General features: G+C 43.6%; 1 protein-coding gene across 2 annotated transcripts in view; it reads right to left on the reverse strand.

The window, feature by feature from the left end:
- The window catches only part of LOC138195640 (inositol polyphosphate-5-phosphatase A), a 141,070-nt gene extending 131,558 nt beyond the window's left edge, over positions 1-9,512 (reverse strand). The window contains exon 1 of one of the 2 annotated variants that reach the window (XM_069145258.1): positions 9,010-9,512. In XM_069145258.1, coding sequence (XP_069001359.1) covers positions 9,010-9,087 — 78 coding nt within the window. In that variant the 5' untranslated portion in view covers positions 9,088-9,512. The remainder of the gene's footprint in view (positions 1-9,009) is intronic. The other variant, XM_069145257.1, reaches the window with a different exon arrangement.
- Positions 9,513-21,992: the final 12,480 nt, after the last annotated feature.

Below are 21,992 nucleotides of genomic sequence, written 5' to 3' on the forward strand. Positions count from 1 at the left end.
TCTCTATTTTTCATCAACAGGCATTGATAAAGTGTTGACAGTGTTAGTTCACCCTTGTCACGACCATTTACCCCTCGTGACTACAGAGAGAGAGAGAGACGGTGGGATTTTCTTTGCTTTGGGTGAACTGCATCTTTAAGGTTCGGGCTGAATTTCAGAATCTAAACCTCAGTGCTCAAATCAGAAACTGCAGCATGTTATGTTAACAGCAGAGTATCACTGCAGCTGCATGTAATGGCGTTAATAAGACACAGCTTTTACAATAATAACCCTCTTTTGTTCATTGTGTTTTAAGTAATTAGTTAAATGTGGCAACAACAGGCCTGAACTGCTCTCACATGAATACGTGTTTCACCAAACACTCGACTCATCCTCGAACATAATAACGTAACATGCAGGCAGGTCTGAACGTGGAGGTTTGGGAAATCCTGCCGGTGACAGACACACGGAGGCTTCCTCTCTGCATCTCAACTCAGGCAGCCACTAACGGGTCGTCTCATCACTGATTAACCTGCAGATTATTTCTTGATTTAAATCAATTCACAGTTTTGTGGCGGGGGAAAAAAAAAAAAAAAGCGATCTTGATTCATACCTTTATGTTTTCTCATTTCTAAATGCCGACTATTCCGCCGCATTTTCATTAGGGACGTCGGCTGCATGAAAACAAGCACTCCTACTTTCTCTCCTGACAAATGTCAACGCAGCGGTCCACAGTTTTGCTGCAGAGCAGCAGAAACCAGCAGTGAGCAGAAAAGGCCGAGTGAGAGACAGAAAGACAAGAAAATACGCAAAAAGATACTCGTTCAAAGGTTGTGTTAGAATCATTAAGTGATTCAAATATTTGTTGACAAAGTTCAGCATGTAGAAAATGGAGTCATGAGGACGCTGTGGCTGTGCCAGACAGAAATACCACACCAGCAATCTATATACGTGTATGAGCCGCGCACACTTTGTTCTGACCCCATTACACAGAAACCTGGTTTTGTTATAATGTATGAAAATGTCATAAATTGGTTAAAAGCACCCGGTTACATCTGAAACCGATCGCATCTGTTGGCTCGCAAACTTTTTGACACTTTGTGCGGTTGCTACGCTGTGTGAGAATCACGCCTGCGGAATGCAGCGCTTTGATGGAAGCAGAGTGTCAGCTGGCAGTAAATCTCGCCGTCCCCTCTCCGGCGTTCCCGTCCTGGATAATTGTGGTTGTTGGAGTGAACCCAAACCTCTTTTGCCTGGCGTCGACAGTCCCGCCCTTATCCCCAGTTCCTTATCTGGGTCCGATGGGGGCTGGCTGCTCATTGTCCTGCTCCGCTCACACACATACACACACACACACACACACACACACACACACACACACACAATCACATCCCCCTGAGCGGGGTCAATGAACTCCGGAAAAAGTTGTCCCTGTCCCATGTTATATATTACTGAGGGTGTTTGTCTCTGGACTCACATATATGTGCCTGTATATATATATATATATATACACATATATATATACACACATATATATATACACACTGTGAGTGCTTCATCTCCCCTGAGAGACCTCCACTAATAAACTCTCCTGTCTGGGTCAGTGAGTGATTGCTTATTTTTCCTGGTAAGAACAACAGCTCGGGCCAGCCGGGTGGGGACAGATCGTTCTCCACACCAGCGGCGCGATCGTCTGTTACACCTCCGCCGGCGTCTCCTGCTCCGTTTCGGGGGCACCGCGACCTTCCTTACGCAGCTCCCAAAAAAAAAAATAGCCAGGAAGGTGCAGATGACGTACGAGGACGCAGTGATCCGCCTTCGGTGATTCACGGCCGCGTGTTCAGATGCCAGGGATCGAACTCCTATTTGGAGAGCACCCGCTCTAATTTGAACACGCGATAACTTAAGGTTGTTCTTACTAATTCTGCAACTTCCTGACGTGGATAAGGGGACGAGGGACGAATCGCATGAGCGTGACCTCACTTCTGTCCCGTTTTGGAAAACAACTACATGAGAAGCTCAAAAGCAGCAACATCTCAGGCCGCGTGCGATTGGTGTCAAACCAGAGGGCAACCTGACCAATGAGAGGACTGACAGCATCTGATGACGTCCATGAGTTATGTATAGTAAATCACAAACAACAAATGAGGTCACCTCAATACAGTGACATGTTTTTAAAGCCTCGAATGGCATCATACGGCGAAGAGATGACATAAATCAATATAAAAAGACATTAATATATGTAAATAGGTTGGAAAAATAGTACAAACACCTGTCAGTATTACACAATAAACACATATCAACAAAAATTCAACATGCCTGCAAACTGCAGGCTCATTAGTTTTCTTTCTCAGATAAGACCCAATCTAAATTCTATTCTTTAATATGAACCAATTTTTGTATTTATTATTGCTGATGTGCAGCGCATCATGTTTAAATAATTGTATTGCCTAGTTTGTTTGTAATCTCTTCATTGTTTTTCAAGTGTGTTATATTTATTTTAATCCTGTCTGATATTGTGCAGCATTTTGTCGTATATAAAATGTGCTAAAAACTTGGCTTAGCTCGAAGCCCCTAATAAACTTGGAAACAAATATATTTGTGCATTGACTGTGTGCAAACCCCTTTCATGTAGCAGCATATACTTTTTATTTATATGACGGCAGAGCAGTAAAACTGTAGAGCGCGATGCGGCTAATACGCTCGGATAGTTTCCCACAACTAGAACCCTCAGAAGAACCGAACAAATTCTGAATTCCCAGAACCGCTGCTCTGTGAAATGATGTTATCCCTATTTTGTGGTTTCCCAAAATTCAGACGGATGCTAAAAATAAAAAGAGGCAATTTCAAAATAGCGGGTAATAAGTGGTGGCATCCAAGGACAACAAGCTACTCCGTGTCACAGCTAACTTACGTTGCACAGATGGGTCGGGGACAAGTCAGAGGGCCGGCAAACATTCCGGCGTGAGGGCGAACCGACTGTGTGAAGACGAACCGCAACGCTGCGTGACGAAGACAATGGGGCTCGACTCGCATAACGGGACCAAAAATACATATCCTGGCGGGGCCCTGAACTTTGACCTCTGGTGAGAGACGTGGGCGGTTTGGGTCTGAGCAGAGTCGCCTTCAGCTGCGGCGCTCTGCTTAAAAAACCCCAGAACCGTCGCGGTGCGCGGCATCTTTGCGCCTCCAAATTGAGGTTTTAATGCGATATTTATAAAAAGCAAAAGCTTTTTAGCCGACAGCGACGGACTGCGACATTCGCACCACATCCGTAAACATTGTTCTTACCAGAGGTGTTTGCTGCAGTTGTGTCAATCCGACACGTATAACGCTAAAATACCACCGAACTGTCGTGACACCGACAGGCTTCTTACCATCTCCAGTAATAAGGATGGTTGGTTTTTTTTAGTACTCTTATTGTTACATATTGAGAAAATAATAAAGACTTTGAACCGATAAGCCAATTAAAATACAAGTTTATTCACAGGAACAATTTGTCTGAGTCAAGATTTAAACAAGAAGTGCAGTTTGAGCTGTTAAACTCCACTTGATGCTTTTAAAACATGTGTCCGCTCCCTGATAGTCGACTGAGCGTCGGTTGACGAGAAAAGTCTTCATCGACCAAGTTTTAGTTCGTCATTTAGTTGCAGAAAGACAAAAATTGCGCTTTGTCAGAGACGTTAGGAATAACTTGTAAAAATAATTACTAGCGGCCAAGTTTTAATCAGGTGCAGCCATAATAACTCGTACCTATATATATTACTCATCATCATCATTTACCTCTGCAGGATGCGACACTCTGGCGAGGATTATGTTGTACTTGAAATTCAAACTTTTCGTTTCATCTCTTTCCAACTTCTTTTCCCTTTTGAAATTCTAATTCCGTGTTATGACAGGACGGAGGAGGGCAGAGCAGGGAGAACACCGAAATAGCATCATCTGATCTTTCTTTCATAAACTTTCCCACTCCTGCAGCAACACACTGGAACAGACTTTGGCAGGGGAAGAAACGCAAAAATCAAGACGAAGTATTTAGTCACGGCCTCTGCTGCTCTGTTTCTCCATCTAAAACCAAGGTTGGAAAAAAAAAAAAAAAAAAATTGGAGAAAACATGAAAATAAAGACTCGATCTAAAGAAAAGAAAAAAAGAAAAGAAAAAAAATCTATTTTCACATTGTCACCTCCCTCCTCATCAACACTGCATTACGTCCGGGATTGCACATTTGCACTACTACTGCCTAAACTATAAATACACACCATGAATGCTCAATTACATTATTTAGTGAGAGAATTCACTACCGTCCGTCATGTGACTAAAAGGGTCTATGCTGGCTGCAGTAACATCTTCAAAAGGAAGAAGAAAAAAAAAGAGAGAGGGGTATCATACATACGTTACGTCCCAAACACGCACACACATCTAGTTTTAATAGTCGCTGAAAATACCGGCAGCTTCCAGCCTGGATGGCACGGCGGAGCGGCTATCTTTTCCTGCACTGCTCCGTATTCAGCGGTGTAAACAGAGCGGCTCATGGGCTGAATGAGCTGGTGGTGGACGGCGGAGGTAGAGAAATAAACAGGCGGGATGAAGAAATAAGTCCAAACCCCACAAAAGGGGGCTATTCAGAGTAATTTAATGCATCACCATACGGTCATCTCGGCTCGGCGCACAAGAGGTGTGTGTGTGTGTGTGTGTGTGTGTGTGTGTGTGTGTGTGTGTGTGTGTGTGTGTGTGATAAAAAAAAAAAAAAAAAAGAAAAACAACCAGTTGTAATCAAGTGAAAACCGCAGCCAAAGATTGGAGCACTTGAGGAACCGTCATGAGGATAATACAGAAACGAGTCGACAGACGTAAAAGAGCAGCAGCAGCGTCGGCCGAACGTCCGAAGGAAGAACAAGCCAGCAGAAGAGTTTCATCCGTCGTCACATTTGAAACATTCGGCCCCAATAAAGCTGAGCTTTCCACTGGAAAATCGCCAGGAATCATGATATCATCTCTCAATTACTGTCGGCGGGCCAGATTCGGTTACCACCAGAGATCAAATAAAGGATAAGGACACTCAAATCACACCGCCAGCTTGTTTTCTGTGGACCGAAGAGGAGATAAAAAAAAGTTGACTTTGTTACTTTTTTTTTCTTTTTTTTTTTTATCGGTTTCACGCGGCGAACGCACAAACGACAGTAAGCAAACCGAGCAGCACGTTAAGAGTCTGCGACGGAGGCCGTCGAGGCCCGGCGCTGAGCTGGGAGGCACCCTTGTTTTGGAAAAGCTCAGTCAGTGGAGTTACAGACATGAAGCGCAGGAAAACAGACATCAAACGCAGGAAAACAGACATCAAACGCAAAACTAGTGAAAACGCGAGTTGCGTCGGTTCCGTCGGACGAACACCAGACGGACCGGCTGAAAAACCCCGTGAACGCTCGAGTTTCAGGTTTTTCAAACATCGCCGAGGAACAGCGGAGGGTTTTGTTTTTTTGGGGGGGGGGTTCTGGAAAATGTCAAATCAACCGGATTCCAGTCTTTGCAACTGAAGCGAAGCGAGACGGACAAATCTGCACAGGCTTGTCTGCAAATACAAGTTGTCAGACATTCGTGCCAGTTGAGGCGACTTCTGAAATGCCCGCGGGAGCTTTCCTCACGCATTTGTTTTCAGCCTGAACTTGAACATCCAGCACGTTCTGCTGTGAAGCTGCGTCCTGCAGCCGCTCCGTCGGTACGGCGGGTTTACGTTCCAGCGTCAAACAAACCAATACTAAAAGGAAAACGCCGCCGGGCCGCTCCCAAACGACTCGCGCGACGACTCGACCGCCTCGTCGGCCGCTGTCTGCTCTTTGAGGTCGGAGCCGGACGGCCCGGAAGCCGGCCGACTTCTTGGTCATCTTTCGTTCGCGTGATCGGCGCGATCCTCCGCGAGCGTCGTCGGTGTCGGGGGTGACCTACAGGAGCAGGAGTGCAGAAGCACCCGCGGGACTCCCCCGCGAGCGCGTTCGGGACGGGATCGTTTTTTTGGCCTCCAGGAGCGCAGACCCTGGACGACGCGCCCCAAAAGCTTCGTCGTCGGCGTCCGGCGGCAGTTTGACACGCCCCGAGGTCGACGCGTCATCGTTCGGTCGAGGCAGATTGAGAGGGAAGCCGGCGTTGGAGCGGCGGTGACAGGAGGCCGAAGCCTCGGCGCTGCTCGGCTTAACCGACGGAAAGGGGACGGGGTCGAGACGGGACTCGGGGGGGATCCGTCTGGTGATCCCGCACCGCGCCGCTTGTTAGCGCGCAGCTACATCCGAGTGCGCTCTCTGGTTCGATCACATTAAGACGTGAACACGGGACACGTGTGGCGCGGCGAGTTCACTCGGGGGGTTTTTTTGCCATCTTAATTGTGGGCTAGTTTGTTATTTTAAGTTTCTGTTCGAGTTTATCTGCCGGGGTAAAAACATAATGGAAAAGCGTTGGAAAGGAGTGACGGCAGATGTTCTTGACTGATGATCGTATCGTTCAATGTTAACTGCAATGCAAAACGATCAGTTTACATAAAGAACGGAGCAGTAAACAAGCCGGACTTCCGCATGACGGCTGCGTGGTAGCTGCGGGATTATAATAAACGGAACTTTAACGATTAGTTGATTCATGAACTCATCATCCAAAAAGTTAATTAGCCGTTTCCGGTCATATCTAACTTTTTCCATTCAAGACAACAAAGTCCAACATCTTTGGATTTTGGACATTTGAAGACGTGTTTGTGGGAAATTATATGAGGCACTTTTCACGATGCTCTTGCTATTTTCCAGACAAACACACTAATCAAATAATCTGATACGATGCTGTCAGATTAACCAGCGGCCAGCCCTAATGGTAAATATGCCAAAATAATCAGTAACAGAAGTAGGGAGGGGTTAGTTACCATGAAATCGGCAGACTGACGCAGTGATAACGTTAAAAGCATTTTGAAAAGTTATTTTATTACCAGACCAACTATGGCAAAACCCCTTTAATTTGCGAAAGGGTGGGTTTTAATTCGTATGAATTCTGCTTTCGATATGTGAAATAATGAATGCGCTCTCAAAAGCACTGTCTCACTTTAAATCCACAGCACCATAAAAACTACATGCAAGTGGAGCGGTTTCAGAAAGTTCAAACCTGCTGCGCTGGCAAATTTCATGAAATAACACGGACAAAATCAGCCGACCTCATCAATCAGTCCGCTGTTGTCTTTTTCCGTTTTTGTTCCCTCCATCGTCACTCAAACCAGGAAAAACAATCTGTATGTATTTTACATTAAAGCCTTTAATCAATACTGGCAGAGGGGCACTCCTTGTTCAAACACTCCACAATTCCACGCTGAAGATGTCGGGCCTGGGTTTACATTTGTAACGGCTGTGAAACACCAGAGGCTGCTTCCCTTGTAAGAATATGTTCCGCATCAAGATACGAGTGGTGACATACATGTTGCATTTTTAAGAGGACTGAGCGATGTCACGTTGCGTGTTGGAGGATCGGGGTCAGCGCTGCCTTCGCGCGCACACACTATATGACAGCAGTTACAATCCGTCCACAAAGACTTCATTCAACCCACAGATTGGTCATAAGGGGTGCCAACACATTACCAGACTACAAGCTCGCTTTACACTCAGAGCAGGAAACATGCTCAAATATGTATTTCGCCTCAGTCTGCTAGAAGTCTGCTGGAGGGGTGGAGGGGTGGAGGGGGGGGGAATCCATAAGACACCCAAAGCGTGGTGCTTGTGAGAGGAAAGCTATTTATAGGCTTACTCCAAAGCGAGGGAGACAGCTCTCACCCTCATGTTTGGGATCAGCACTTCACATGGGCGAGAGGAGGACGGGAGGACGAGGTGGGTGAGGGGGCGAGAGGGGGGGGGGGGACTCTATTGACACAACACTGAAAGTCACACAAAGTGTTACACTCACAGTTACACTTCCCACCATAATTGTGGTGTCATCAGGTATGAAGCAACAGCCTTGACAGAGAGAAAAAAAAAAAAAAAGCTAACAGGTAATACACGATGACAACTGTAGGTATCATTCAACACTTGGCAGGGGACACTCCTTAGGAGGCCCGGGCACACCCATTCATAACCAGAGCATGCTTTTGGCTATCTTCAGCCGAGCGAGCGTGTGGAGTGAATGTTTGAATGCTGCTGTTATTACAACAATAACGACGCCGAAATAAATGGGATGCTGTCGAGCATCCGGCGTCAACTGGCTTCTGTGTTACTCACAGTACTGTCTGCTCTGTTACCTTTTAGCTCAGGGAGATGCTGGAGAACAAGATGTGAATGAAAAAAAAAATGAACTAGAGGGCGTGAAAACATATCAATGTTGCAGAGATACTTAAAGGGAAGCAGCATCCTCAGTGACGCGGTGGAGGAAATACTCCTTTTGACATCAAGCACCAATATCGGTGGATTATTATGACGGTTTTCTGAGGAGTAAGGTAAACCTCGTACAGCATACATACTCAAGGTGGTTTCACTCGATGTAATGCACAGAAGCAGGTTCCCATCAAACTGCCTCTGCATCCCCGTTTACCTCAGCTTCAGGCTGGGCTGATGACCACTCTGGTCCTGCAGGTAGTACTACAGCAGTGACAGGCTACAGGTTATCACCGGGACTCACGTCTTCTTCCTCATTGTCATTCAGACTGAGCAGCCAGGAGACGCGAGACAAGAAGTGGCTCACTGCATGTGAAGAACACAAAACCCCTGATACACACACACACACACACACACACACACACACACACACACACACACAGAGCGAGAGAGAGATAGCGTGCGTCTGCGTGGTTCTGACAGGCCCATGTGTTTATGCGCGACACTGTAACGTTACAGTCGGCTACCGCACGCGACTTGGCACACGCGCGCACACACACACACACACACACACAAACGAGTCGTGACCAGCTCAGACGTTGTTTTTGGCAGAACATGAAGACGGAGGAAATAACTAAGTACAGACACAACATTAGTGTGAAGAGACATAACGGACAGACGGTGTTTATCAAGTGAGAAACTCACATCCTCGAACAGGGATCCGACGTTGGCTGTCACCAGCAGTATCCCTGTGCCTTGCGCTGCTGTCAGCTTCCCTGCCATAATTGTCTCTCTCTCTCTCGCAGGTGGGTCGAGGACTTGTACGGCGGAGTTTATAGGTTGGAGGCGTAAAAGAAGAAACGAACGGCGGTCGGCGGGCGTCTCACGGAACTGGTTAAAACACTGGGAATTTGCGACTGAAGCCGGGGTTGAGGCGGCTCGGCTGGAGCATATTTTTTTTCAGCAGTGGCCGTGCATCTACCAGGAGTTGCTTTGCAGTGGAAGGTCCGTTGGCGGCGGCGGGTAGCGTGCTGATTTTTCTCCTGCTACTTTTTCACGTTCAGAGCCATCGTAAAAGTTTCCGTTTTAATCCACGGCGAGTGCCTGGCGGCTCCGGTTCATTTCAGCGACGAGTGTTTCCCTTGCTTTTGGGCAGTGTAAAAGTCTCCCTCCTGAAGCAGGACGCTTTGCCAGGACCATTGCCTTCACTGTTCAGCGAGGATAGGCTGGAGTCCTTCGCTGCTCTGACGTCACCGTGCCAATGGAAACACGGGCTGTCTTAAAGGACCAGCGCACCGTAAACACTGCAGCTCTGCGCCCAACGTCACGGCATCCATTATCGGACACAACTGGACTACACCAGAGTTAATGTTTGTCTTTTTTTTTTTTTTTTTTTTTTTTTTATCATATCTTCCTATGTTGTCCGTTACCATGACTGAAAATTGAATTACTTAAAAAAAATTTAAATAACTGGCTTTTTCCAATTTCATGCGAGCCACAAACATTGTCCCTTTCACTCAGGTTAAAGTCTTGATCACGGTTCAAGCAGAAACAAATGCAGCAAAGTACATGTGCTCCACATAGCTGCCTAAAGAAACAAATTCACTGGCTTCATTTGACTGTGAACACGGCTGAATCAGTGATGGATGCCTTTTGGCAGAGATAGGAGGGTAGAGCTTCAGCTTGCCTCACTACTACTGAGGTACTCTAATAAGTTTAGGCATGTCACAAAGCATGAAGCAAGTATAATTAAAGTGTAACTGGCAGAGTCCTTTCTGCTTCCATACAGTTCAGTGTTTCTGTTAATAGTTTTTCACCGTGTTGTTATATGCTTTTACAATATGTTGGCAAACTATTTCCTTTAAATAAACAATGATTTTGTTTGAGGAACCTACACGAAAACTGAGAAGAAAACTGATTTGCTGATATTAAAAAGGGCTGTTCAGAGACACCAGAATGCCCCATATGAATATACAGGCAAAAGAAATAGCAGAGTTTTTAAAGAAATAAAGCTACACAATCTGAAAACAACCCCCCCTGGAGTGAATGGAGTAAAAGACGTGAAGTGAACAATTTCAAAAAGTGTTGAAATAGTTTGCTTCACTGCATTTAAAGTCTCAAGCAAATGATTTTTACGACAAAATTATATGACTTTTATATGGACATAACAAGAACCTTACAATCCAGTAAATTCGTAAAGGCAGATACTATCACACTGTTTAACTGGGTTCAGTCAGCAGCTACTGGCAGCCAGCTAAAGTGGTTCTGACCTGTCATGTCCCAACATGTTGTGCCACACAAATCAGACTATTATTGCCTTTTCCATTGCGTGTGGGATCCTTCCACACACCTAAACACTCATTTCCAAATAGGCGCACACACTCTTTGATCTGAAGATTACCTATTTAGGTTTTTCCAGCTTGGAAAATGTCATATTAATAAAAGACTGGAAACTAAAATCGGTGTGCATGACTGGATTTTGCAAAGGGTGCTGAGAGACACTGCCAAGCCCACATGTAATGGATTATTGTGAATGAGAATGGCTTATATTGGCTTTTTCCTGGCATCACAAAACCTGTTTGTGGACAACTCATTGCTCATCTAGCATTGGCTCACATGTTTACAGACCCCGGGCTTTGGACTCAGCTGGAAGTGCTCGTTTAAATATTACAAATATGTGTACAATATGGGGTCATCCTCACCTGTTTGAAAGCACTGGGTAGGTTGTTATAGTTATTTACTAAATTTTGGAAAGAAAACTGACCGGGGATGGTGCTTCTTTGTCACCTTTCAACTTGTGAATCCTAACATCTGGCAGACACACAGCACGACTCTCCTGCATCATTCACAGATCATCATGTATTAATTACACACGTGCTTTTCACGCAGCGTGATGTGATCTCCCCTGATGGGTTCGAGGAAGCCCGGGACCATAAATAGCCCACTCCAGTCAAAGGTAGCTTGAGGGCAGCCGCTCAGGGAAGGCGTATGACACTGAGCTCCTGTTTCTAACTGGACAGATGAAGTCACAAAGTGAGACTGAGAGCCGGCTTCATTCAGGAAGTCAAATAAATGTATGGGCCTCATCAATGTTGCGCTCTGCTTTATTTTGTGTGAACTGTGCTGTATGTCACCACGTTGAGTGAGCGTCCAGCTGTGCAGAGATGACCCCCAGGGAAATGGTGGCAATCCTAAAGGATGGCTCACACAGCTATTACATTAACAGCGTCAGGCTACTGTGTGTGTGTGTGTGTGTGTGTGTGTGTGTGTGTGTGTGTGTGTGTGTGTGTGTGTGTGTGTGTGTGTGTGTGTGTGTGTGTGTTTGAGGAGGGGAGCCACGGCTCGCTAAGAGTCTTTGAAGACAGCTGAGAGATTATCGCCAAACGAGAGTGCTCACAGCTGTGGCTGGCATGGGAGAGAGAAAGAAAGAGGTGTGTGTGTGTGTGTGTGTGTGTGTGTGTGTGTGTGTGTGTGTGTGTGTGTGTGTGCGTGCATGATAGGCAAAAGAGAGTGTGAGTAGTTTGCAGGAGTGTATGTTTATTCATTCATTATGATGCCTGCTGTATGTGTGAACATGATTTGCTATAAAAAAAAAAAAGAAGAATAAAGATAACATTCACAGAGAAAAAAATATGTGTGTGTGTGTGTGTGTGTGTGTGTGTGTGTGTGTGTGTGTGTGTGTGTGTCACATCGCCCTTGAAAACAATCCAAACTCAGTGATATCTCTTTCACTGAATCTTATACACTCCTCTATCACAGTAAATTCTGTAGCTCTGTAAACTGTGTGGACCGTACTGGAACATTCTCAGCCTGACTGACTAATGTTTATCATAAAGTTCACATTTTTCTCCCGTATATGTTTACAGTAAGTCACGCTGGGGTTTGGATGGCCGGGAGTTAATGGTTTTACTCCAGGGGGGCCGGCCGAAAGAAGGCAAAGCTAAAAGAAATACCATTAGTGGTGTCCTTAATAGGCAGAAGAGGACGGAGGAAAAAGAAAGACGGAAGATGAAGAAGGCAGAAGAGCAAGGAGAGGAAAATGTAGTCAGTGCCTCACTACAGGTGGAGCTCAGCAAGCTCAGTGCCAAATAACAAATTAAGCTAATCTAGTTGGAAGGTTTTTGACAATCGCAGCTTAAATTCAAGGGATTTACATCAGTTCATTCAATACTGCCTTTTATTGGAGAGGAGGAAAAGGTTCTCTGAGCTAATGAGCTTCCCAAGTAAACGGTTTGCAGCGACAAAGAATTGAGAGGGTGAATAGGAGGGGATTTTGTGTATGTGTGTGTGTATCTGTGTGTGTGTGTGTGTGTGTGTGTGTGTGTGTGTGTGTGTGTGTGTGTGTGTGAAAATATGCTTATTTTCTAAAAATCATTCACATCTACACAGTGAATACGGCTGCCTTCGAAACGGGGTGGTATTCACCATGTTTATGAGAAGAGTTCACATTTTGTAGTATTCACCACCTCAGACCTCGAAATCTTCTGTAAGCTCCGTGTTCACGAGTTGTTGATGATGTTTGAAGATATGGTGGCCACTGAAGTTTATTTCTCATTGCTTGGTAATTTTAGTCTTATAATTTTTTACCTTTGTCTGAAGATAATATTGATGTTCCCACTTACCTCATCGTCTCCCCCCTATCATTATGCCTCTGTATTTCCTGCATTACATTATGTGACTGCCAGCTTGCTGATTGGTTGACTTCTGTGGATTGTAGATGTCATCTGTGTTGCCGTTGCTTAGTAGCCATGTTTTCATGACTTCACCACTTGAACGCCGAGCACGCAGCACACAAGACTTGCAATGTCACAACCACAAGTTCACCTGTTCTGTTAGAAGACAGCATTAGTACTTCCTTCTATTTGGAGTTCAAGGGATTTACATCATTTTCGTTCGTGAGCTTGCGAAGCGCTCGCTAACTGTAGGCATAAAAGGGATGCTCATCTTCAACATCAAGAGCTATTTGCAGTCATTAATTGACAAAATATTCTATCCAGCCCTCCTGTTATTGAGTTTGAAAGGCCCTAGAGACTGGAAGCAGGGCTACAGCTCGCCTTGTTCTCTCCAAAGGAAACAAAACCAGTGTATCTGCACTTCTAAATTTCACAAAGGAACATGTTATATCTCATTTGTGTAATCCGTCCAAAACACCCAATGTTGAAACAATAAGCTCTGGTTTTACAGGGGATTATGTGAGCCTCACCCTTACAGTAACAGCAAGGCTCCAGCAAAGTTCCTGCTCTTAGAAAAAAAACGAAGTAGTATGTCAAACCCTATTCTGGCATCTTTACAGTGTGAGCTTGAGATGGTATTTTTTTTTATACCTTTGGACATATTGAGGCTATTTCAACCTGCTTTTGATGCTAAATCTAAACTGTGTCTTTGTCTTACTTCATATTCACTGTACAGACATGAGAGGGGTCGTGATCCTCTCTTCTAAAACTCTGCAAGAAAGTGAAGAAGTATATTTCACAAATTGTCCAGTCCTTCCTTCAAAACAGATAAAAACAGGAATTCCCAGTCAACTGTATCCCAGCTGTCATCTCGTTCCGTAGGATTGTATCTGTTAAGTCGAGGCGTGTCTGCCTCCAACACTTTTCGTTCTGCTAATCAAACAGCTTGAAGGGAAACAAGTGGAAATGGTCCTAAAAATAACTGGACAAATATGTGCGGAGGTCTCTGTGCACACAGATAACAACTCAGGTAATACGTTCCAGAAGGATCAGTAAATACTACACCGTTAGCTCCGGGCAGGATATCCCACAGGGGGAACGTAAGGAGGAGGTCATAAAGTGTGTGTGTGTGTGTGTGTGTGTGTGTGTGTGTGTGTGTGTGTGTGTGTGTGTGTGTGTGTGTGTGTGTGTGTGTGTGTGTGTGTGTGTGTTTTGTCCACCGCTGATAGAGAAGTTGTACTCACTGGGCAGAAGCCCCTCCTTTTGCACTCTGGGTAATGGAAAAAATTATGTTGGAATTCCAGACTGCAAGCAAGTATGTGCACTTTGACCCGATCTCCCCGCTGCTTAAATTCGCTTATCTAAAAATAGGCAAACCTGGAAATAATCAGGCTTTCACATGTCTCCAAAGGAGCAGGGATTCAGCCGTGAAACGATGTACTAAGACTCTCTCGACATGAAGTTTTATCTCAGGCTGCACTCAGCAATCAGTCATGTAGACCTGATGTGTGTCTCCCAAGAGAGGTGGTTTAGTTAGCATGGGAATTTAGCATGAGAAAACTGTTTCTTTTGAGGAGGAGAGGTCTGTGTGTGCAGAGAGATGTTAGAGACGGAGAGTGGGTGAAGCCTTATCTCAGAGTCATTCCGGGGACAGTTTATGTCTCTCACGTATTTCCATATCATTTGAATAAAATGTTTGCCTACAGATTGTTTGAACAAAACTATTAAATGTTTTGTTTAGAGAACCATAATTTGTATTACCTGGGCATGTAGTTCATTTCCATACAGTAAACAAGCTATACTTTTTCATCTAGAAGTGTATTAATCGTATCTAGGTGTGTGAACTTGAAACTTTGAGTTTCAACACTGAACACACTGAGTCATCATCACCTATAAGCATCAGCAAATGTTTGCTTATTTACACAGTTAGGGAGCAACATTCATGTGGCGTTGTGTTTCTCATCACCTGCTGAGTGTAAGTCCTGTATTCTCTTTCTTTTCGCTCTGTTTTTGGTCTCAACCGAAGAGCTGAGGTAAAAGGTTCAGTGATGGACAAGCTAAAGACTGAACTGAAGCTGTGTGGAGCTGCAGATTCAGGGGATAATTCTATGTAGGTTAATTGTTTTCAAACATATATTCATTTATATTCTATTCGCTTGTTGACCAAAAAAGCTTAGGGTCAGACTAGCAGTTTTTTTCTGGAGATGCTGAGCAATGGCCCTCACAGGATCAACACTTATCAATAGAGTAAAGTTAAAAAAAAAAAAAAAAAAACTGATTACAGCAGCTTTAAAACTGCACTAATCACATTTCTACATTAACAATATATACATTATTAAGTGTAATGGGAAAGTCGTTGCTTGAGTTACCTTCTGGCATTTTAAACTGTATAAAGGAATTTCAGCTTATGCTAAATTACTTTTGTTTCATGCAGCCATGGACTTCATCCAAGGACCCACTGGGTGCCAGGCAGGGCACATGTATGTTTAAAACAAAATACATGGTATCATGCATATTGCTCCAAGGATCCATGCCTACAATAAAATTTGTAAGCATATTATTTTCTTTTTTTTACTCAAATGATTTCAGTACTCAGTGTGTGAATGTGAAGGCTGCACATCAGTAAATGCATTAAAAGGCTGTAAAAATCACAGCAGAATAGAGTATAAATAACTTGAATAGAGGTTTTAGTCATGCACATCTGGTTTTGACATAGTGAATGGTTTATTTGTCAAAACTTGACTTGAATGTGGCCATTGTTCAGAAGGTGAATGTGTCCTTTTTAAAATAACATAATAAAGAAGTAAAAGTAAAGTGAGACAGAAAAAGTACCCAGATTCCACAGTTTACAGTATTTAATGTTTCTATAGTTGTGGTTGATTAGTCAAATCATTATATAATTAAATACATTGAAATATGCTACATACAGCCCCCCCCACCCCCCCTCCCCTCCCCACCACACACACACACACACACACACACACACACAAAAGCCTGAGCACAGAGTGGGCACGGCAGCCCATGAAAAGCAGAGGTGGCGTCGGTTAACCCTGTCACATTATTTCAGTTGGGTCAGAACACAGAATTAGCTTTTTCTTCTGCCTGGACGGTATCCTTAGATCTCGGGCACATTTATCCCCCTCCCTCTCTTGGCCAGAGTGGATCCCATTGCGAGGAGGCCTATTTTGGAGTTCCCACAGGGTGCTTTTTAATGTCGGCTCATACTAATTTATCCTCCCTCACCAATTAATTTGGAGCACGTTATTCTGCTGGGACAAAGGTCAGTTATTTTCTGAAAGAGGCCTGAAAGATGGCCTACATCACTTCTGGTTGCCCCAGCACGTGGCTCGTACTATTTTCAGAACATTTCTAAAGATGTAACTTCCAACTAAATCAAAAGATGAATACAATTTAAAAAGCTAGAGCTGCATTAGGGGAATTTTTTTTTAGTTACAGTACTTTGGGACAATAGGAAAAAAAACTATAACACAATTACTGACATTTTAGCAGGTTTTAAGAAGATATAAACTTGCTGGCTAGCAGTTTTTTGCAGCTTTAAAGCTGCAATAATCAATAGTCGTATATTAACAGTGGTTGAAATTATTTGTGACGTTAAAGTGGTTCTTCATAATGGAGAATCCACAGAGTGAATCAAAAAGGTCAGAGATTGTACCTGCTGTAGCACAATGACATGCACGAAACAGGGGACATCTCTAACCTTTGAGTAAGTATTTCAAGTTATCTCTCTTGATCAACAACCTGAGTTTCACACTTATATATGACTACCGGTACGTGCTCTTCTGCACATTTTTCCATGCACCCAAAAGTTGAGCAAAGAGCGCACATCACAGTCTGTGTCAAATTTTTGAAGAAGTGAAAGAGAGCCTCATTTGAACTGAATATTTTCCATCAGATGCCTTCGAACATCACAATAGAACTTGGTGCTTACAGTCTGACCCCGTGGGAAAAATTTGCGTTGCACAACCCTGCAAATGTCAAAGGAAACCCTCCTGTTTTTGTGTTCCTGACCTGACACGCTTTTTCCGTGTTGAACAGTGATGTTCTTTCCTCAGAAACGCAAATCTGCATTGGCTTCACTTTTCAGACCTGGAGGCTACGTCCATTTTCCCATGCAGTCTATGGTTGCAAACCTTGGTGTAGAGCAGAAATACTTCAATAAATCTGGTAAATTGTTAAGAGCTGCAGAATTCCTCTTTTTAACGAGAGCTGACCCACTTTTTCCGTTTTGAACAGTGATGTTCTGTCCTCAGAAACGCCTCAGGTTCATCGTTTCGGTCCTGTAGATTGAATTGAAGCATGTCTGAAGCATTTCAAAGGTCTCTGATTTCCCAATTTTACCATAAAATATGACATGTGCCCTCCGGCCATGTCCATGGAGAAATCGCAGATGCTCACAGTGGTCACAACAATCTGTGTAACTCAGGAGCCGACGATTATCACCCGCCGAAATGTGGAATACTCAGAATGCTACTCGTGAAGGTCACATCACTGCGCACCATTCGCAGGCAACGGGAGCAGTCTCCGAACTTTTTGAACCACCCTCGTATTGTCACCCAGCACCGCAGTTACTTTCAGCTGTATAGAGCATTTTAGTGTCCTTCAGGTCGTTTTTTTTTATTTTGCCGCTTGCTAACTCAGTATTTTGATTTATTCTACTCTCATTTCATCCAGCTGCAGCAGGCTGCCCTTTACAGTGAAAACACTTTGTTTAACCCAGAGTACACTATCTGCCCAGCACCACACAGCAGGCAAAGTTAGCCACTAGTGATGTTAATTATAAATGTAGTGAAGTATTTAACTAAAAGATATTTCCAGACATTTCCTCCTATTAAAATGGAGATTTTCCCCCAAATGGCTGCTCATGTGGGCATTGTTGAGTTGTTGGACTCCTCTCTATAATATTGTTAAGGTCTCAGCCGGACTACTCACTGTCGTGAGATGATTTATGTTTTGATTTGACACAATATGAATAAAATGGAATTAAACTGAATTAAAGTATTTTCCCCGAGAGCTGGAGGAGACCAAAAGCAGAGCTAAAAAGAGAGTCAATATCAGACTTACTTAAGTGGACCCGGTTTGCCAACACATTCACCACAAAAGCTTCAAAGGGTGATAATATCTCAAGCGTTTTCTTTATAGCTTGATGGGGCAAACTCCATGAATGCAGCTTTAAATGACAGCATCCACAACTCTTGTCTTCCCTCGTCTATTTTTTTTGTCTTTGGATAAGACCTTAGTTTGTTTCTCTTTCAGCTTTACTGACACTTTACAGTGCTGAATGGTCCTTCTGGGGTCATTTGTTGAGTTTGTAACCATTTCACCTTTAAAAACAAACATGAAACTGAAACGCTTCTCTTCCTTTAATGGGTTTGAATCACTTGCCGTTCAAATCCTCCCTTCAACACCTAAATGGATGAAATGATGCCACTCACCGATTTGACATGTGAAACCCAACTGTGTCGGTCTTGGAACCTGCGTTTGCCTTTAAAGGATGTTTCTGTCTGTATTACTGCCATCTAGAGGTGAATCCCTGAGCATACACACAAGTATCATCCTGTGCCTAACTTTTACTAATAAGCAAAACTTGATGAGTGACGATCTCTTCTGTCAAAGAGCAGCTTTGTGTGAAAGGCAGGCTTTTTCTCAGTAAATAAGGCCAACTCAAAAATAGTTGTGTCACAGGCCGGAAGCCAATCAGCCCTCTTCTATCAATAGCAGTCCATCCAGCACAGAGGAGGTTGCCCTGCCGCCAAGATCACCTCTCCCACTTATTCCTCCATTCATTCAAACCATAACTGGCAATATGTCAAGCAGAGGGCTCTGTGATTCGGACATCTTGTAATGAGACAACTACACTAAATATAAACTGCAGAGATTAGGCCCGGGTTTTTTTTTTTTTTTTTTTTTTTGCTGCTTGTCAAACACAAAGCTCCTGAAGGTGCTGAAAACAGGCCTGTGTGTATCTAGGAAACGGCTGCTGCCAAAAAGGGAAACAAACCATGCTCTGTGCTGCTCTCCAGAGCCTTATGTAAATGTCCCGGCAGAGTGGGGCTTAATTGACATCAACTGGTGGCCCCTGCCAGACTGAAAATGATGACATTTTCCACCTTCTGACCAACAGATGTTTGCTTTCAACATCACAACTGGGCTTTGTTGTGTCACCAGGTTACATAGATTTTGGCCGTAGAGCAACATTAGAGTGTAAAGTGTTTACTGGAAATGAAAAGTTTGACTGTATTCTTCTTGTTACACATGTAGCCGTCCTGAGAAGGACTTGAAATGATAAAACAACCTTGTTTACAGTTGAATCACTGGAAACATCGTGATTGTATGCTAAAGCTGCGTATAAACAAATTAATGTAATATAAAATAGGTGACGCTTGTATTCTCGCTGTCTTCCAGAAGATGGCAGTAGATGTCAGCACTATTAACAACATGTTGCAGCGTTGATCAAATTCAAAAATCTGCATCTGACACACTGAAGGAGAAAGCAAACAAATGCGAGGTCGTTCAGTCACTCATCATTCCATGAGAGGAAGAGCAGAAGTGATACTGGTTGGACAGCATATTTGCCAGCTTCGACACTTCTCTCATTATATTTATAGACAAGCCTTAGTTTTGTTTTCACGGATTTTGTTTCGTCTGTCAGGTTAACAGGGTGGTTTTGTGCTGTTTGAGGAAATTCTGTTTTCGGTGTTGAGTGAGGTGGAAATTCAATTAAATCTTAAATATCAGTGAGTATTAACAGAATCTTCCACGAGGCTATCTGAAAGACTCTTTCAAATATGATCTGTCAATATTTATTTACTTCTTAATGAATGTCTGGCTTCTTCTTTGTTAATTAAAACTTGCTGAGACATCAGCAAATAAAGAACACAAGTAAATAAAAGCACGTGTGTGTGTCCGATTAAATTTGATCTCTGTGGATTTGAATAAAAAACAGAGCATGCTCCACAGCTAATCTATTTTTAATGGTGTCTGCAATCAGAGATTCATTAACATTAATTGTATACATTCAATAAGATCAGGCTTTGACTCGTCTTTCAACGGCAGCAAACAATCTATGAAACCTGCCAATGCAAGACCAACATCTTCCAGTAGGACACACCTGTTTTCTAACACACACAGATCGCTACTCTCAGAGTTTTTCAGGACTTATTTCTAATAAGTAGAAACCAAAACGCTTTCACGTATGTATTTTTTTCTTTCACTTCTAATACAAAATATCATCTACGAGTCCCATTTGTGAAATGTCTTAACTGGTGTATAATAACATTTGTGCATTACAGTTTTATTGAGTACATTTATTGTTAAATACATACTCTACTGTTTGAATATATAGATATATTTTGCGGATCTTTCTTTAATTTGCTTGTCGAAGTAACATCCACCTGCTTGCTCTCTTCCTTCAGTGCATTCTGCTGCCATCTCTTCCCCAGGTAAACCACACAGGCACACCTGCCCATCTACATGTATGAGAAACCATCGGAGCAGGCCACTTTCTTCCGTTGTTCCAGGGTCCAGCTCTGATGCTCACACTTCCATTGTAGGCGCTTTCAGGGGTGGACAGGAGTCAACATGAGCACCCCGACCGGTCTGTACTATGTTCATGACACCTTTATATCTTAGCCACCATTGAGTGTGGAATATCTATATAAGGGACTTTATGGGGTTTATGCGGATCACCAGGTACTATGACAACACCCTGTGTGTGCGGTCAGGCACAAGGAGACACCGGAAGATTCCTCCTTACTTAATATTGAAGGAATAAAGGTCATAGACTGGCACCAATCAATGCTGGTTTTACATCTAAACAGAAAAATATGCACCGTGTATCAACAAACAACGAACTTAGTACAAAAGGAATAAATAACTGACAAAATACTCATTATCACTGTTATTCTAACTCAACATAAGTAACTCAGACATCAAATACTGGACTAAGAATGAAGGAAACTCCGCCAAACAACTCTTGGCAGTTGGAGAGGTCAGTGTTGTGATGCAGGTTGAGCAGAGGGCTCACACCTGAACTCAATCCCAAATATACACCCTGTGCTCGATTAACTCTCCTCCTACATCCTGTTCCTCCTCGCTCAGCTCCTCCTCCAGACCTGCTCTTCACAATATTGAGGTTTTCAGCTATAGTTGTACTACGGTAGCTCTACATGGCCAGCCTTCAATGAGCTTCGAACCCCAGGACCTTGTCATCGGTTCAGCAGTTGTCCTTCCTTGCTCCCCTTCAGGCACTAACCCCTTCATACACTGAACATCCCACAAGACCGATCATTTTGGACATGCTCTGACCCAGTTGTCTTTGCCATCTCAATTTGCCCTTCATCAAAGTCACTCAAATCCTCACGCTGACCCACTTTTCATGCTTCCAACACCTCATCTTCAAGAAGTGACAGTTTACTTTCTGCCTGATAGATCCAACCACTTGACAGGTGCCACATTAACGGGAGAGTGTGTGTCATGCACTTCACCTGTCAGTGGTTTTAATGTTGTGGCTGCATTCAGAATCCAATACATTAAAGACAGCAGGGACACACATTTTTTTTTAAATGACAAAGACCAGTGAAGGCAACAACAGAAGCAATTATCACTCCTTAAAAAAACCTTAAAAATATATATCTATTTTGTGCACAGTAACACTCTTTAGTTGGCTCCACTAGGTGGCAGTGTTCGATTTCTTTAGCCTCTGTTTATTAGATAATAAAGGACCTATGGTTTGTTGTGAAGACATTCATTTAATTGGCTGTCACTGCGTCAGTTTGAATGGTTGGATTGGATTTAGTCAGTCTAACATGATCTGATCTGGTGAACTGACGGTCGAGACAGATGCACCATCACGCAACTAAATAATCATCAGTTATACCCAGATTATTCCCAGGATACGGTCAGGGATGCATTGTAACTCAAAACAGCTTTTGAAGGTGTCACTGCAGAGGTGTGGGTGGTGTCCAGGAGGCGGTGTGTGTGTGTGGCTAATGCCCA

This window comes from Embiotoca jacksoni, unplaced genomic scaffold (assembly GCF_022577435.1).
Source record: "Embiotoca jacksoni isolate LCO1_2020_lvr unplaced genomic scaffold, fEmbJac1.0.p SCAF_12, whole genome shotgun sequence".
Lineage (NCBI taxonomy): Eukaryota > Metazoa > Chordata > Actinopteri > Embiotocidae > Embiotoca > Embiotoca jacksoni.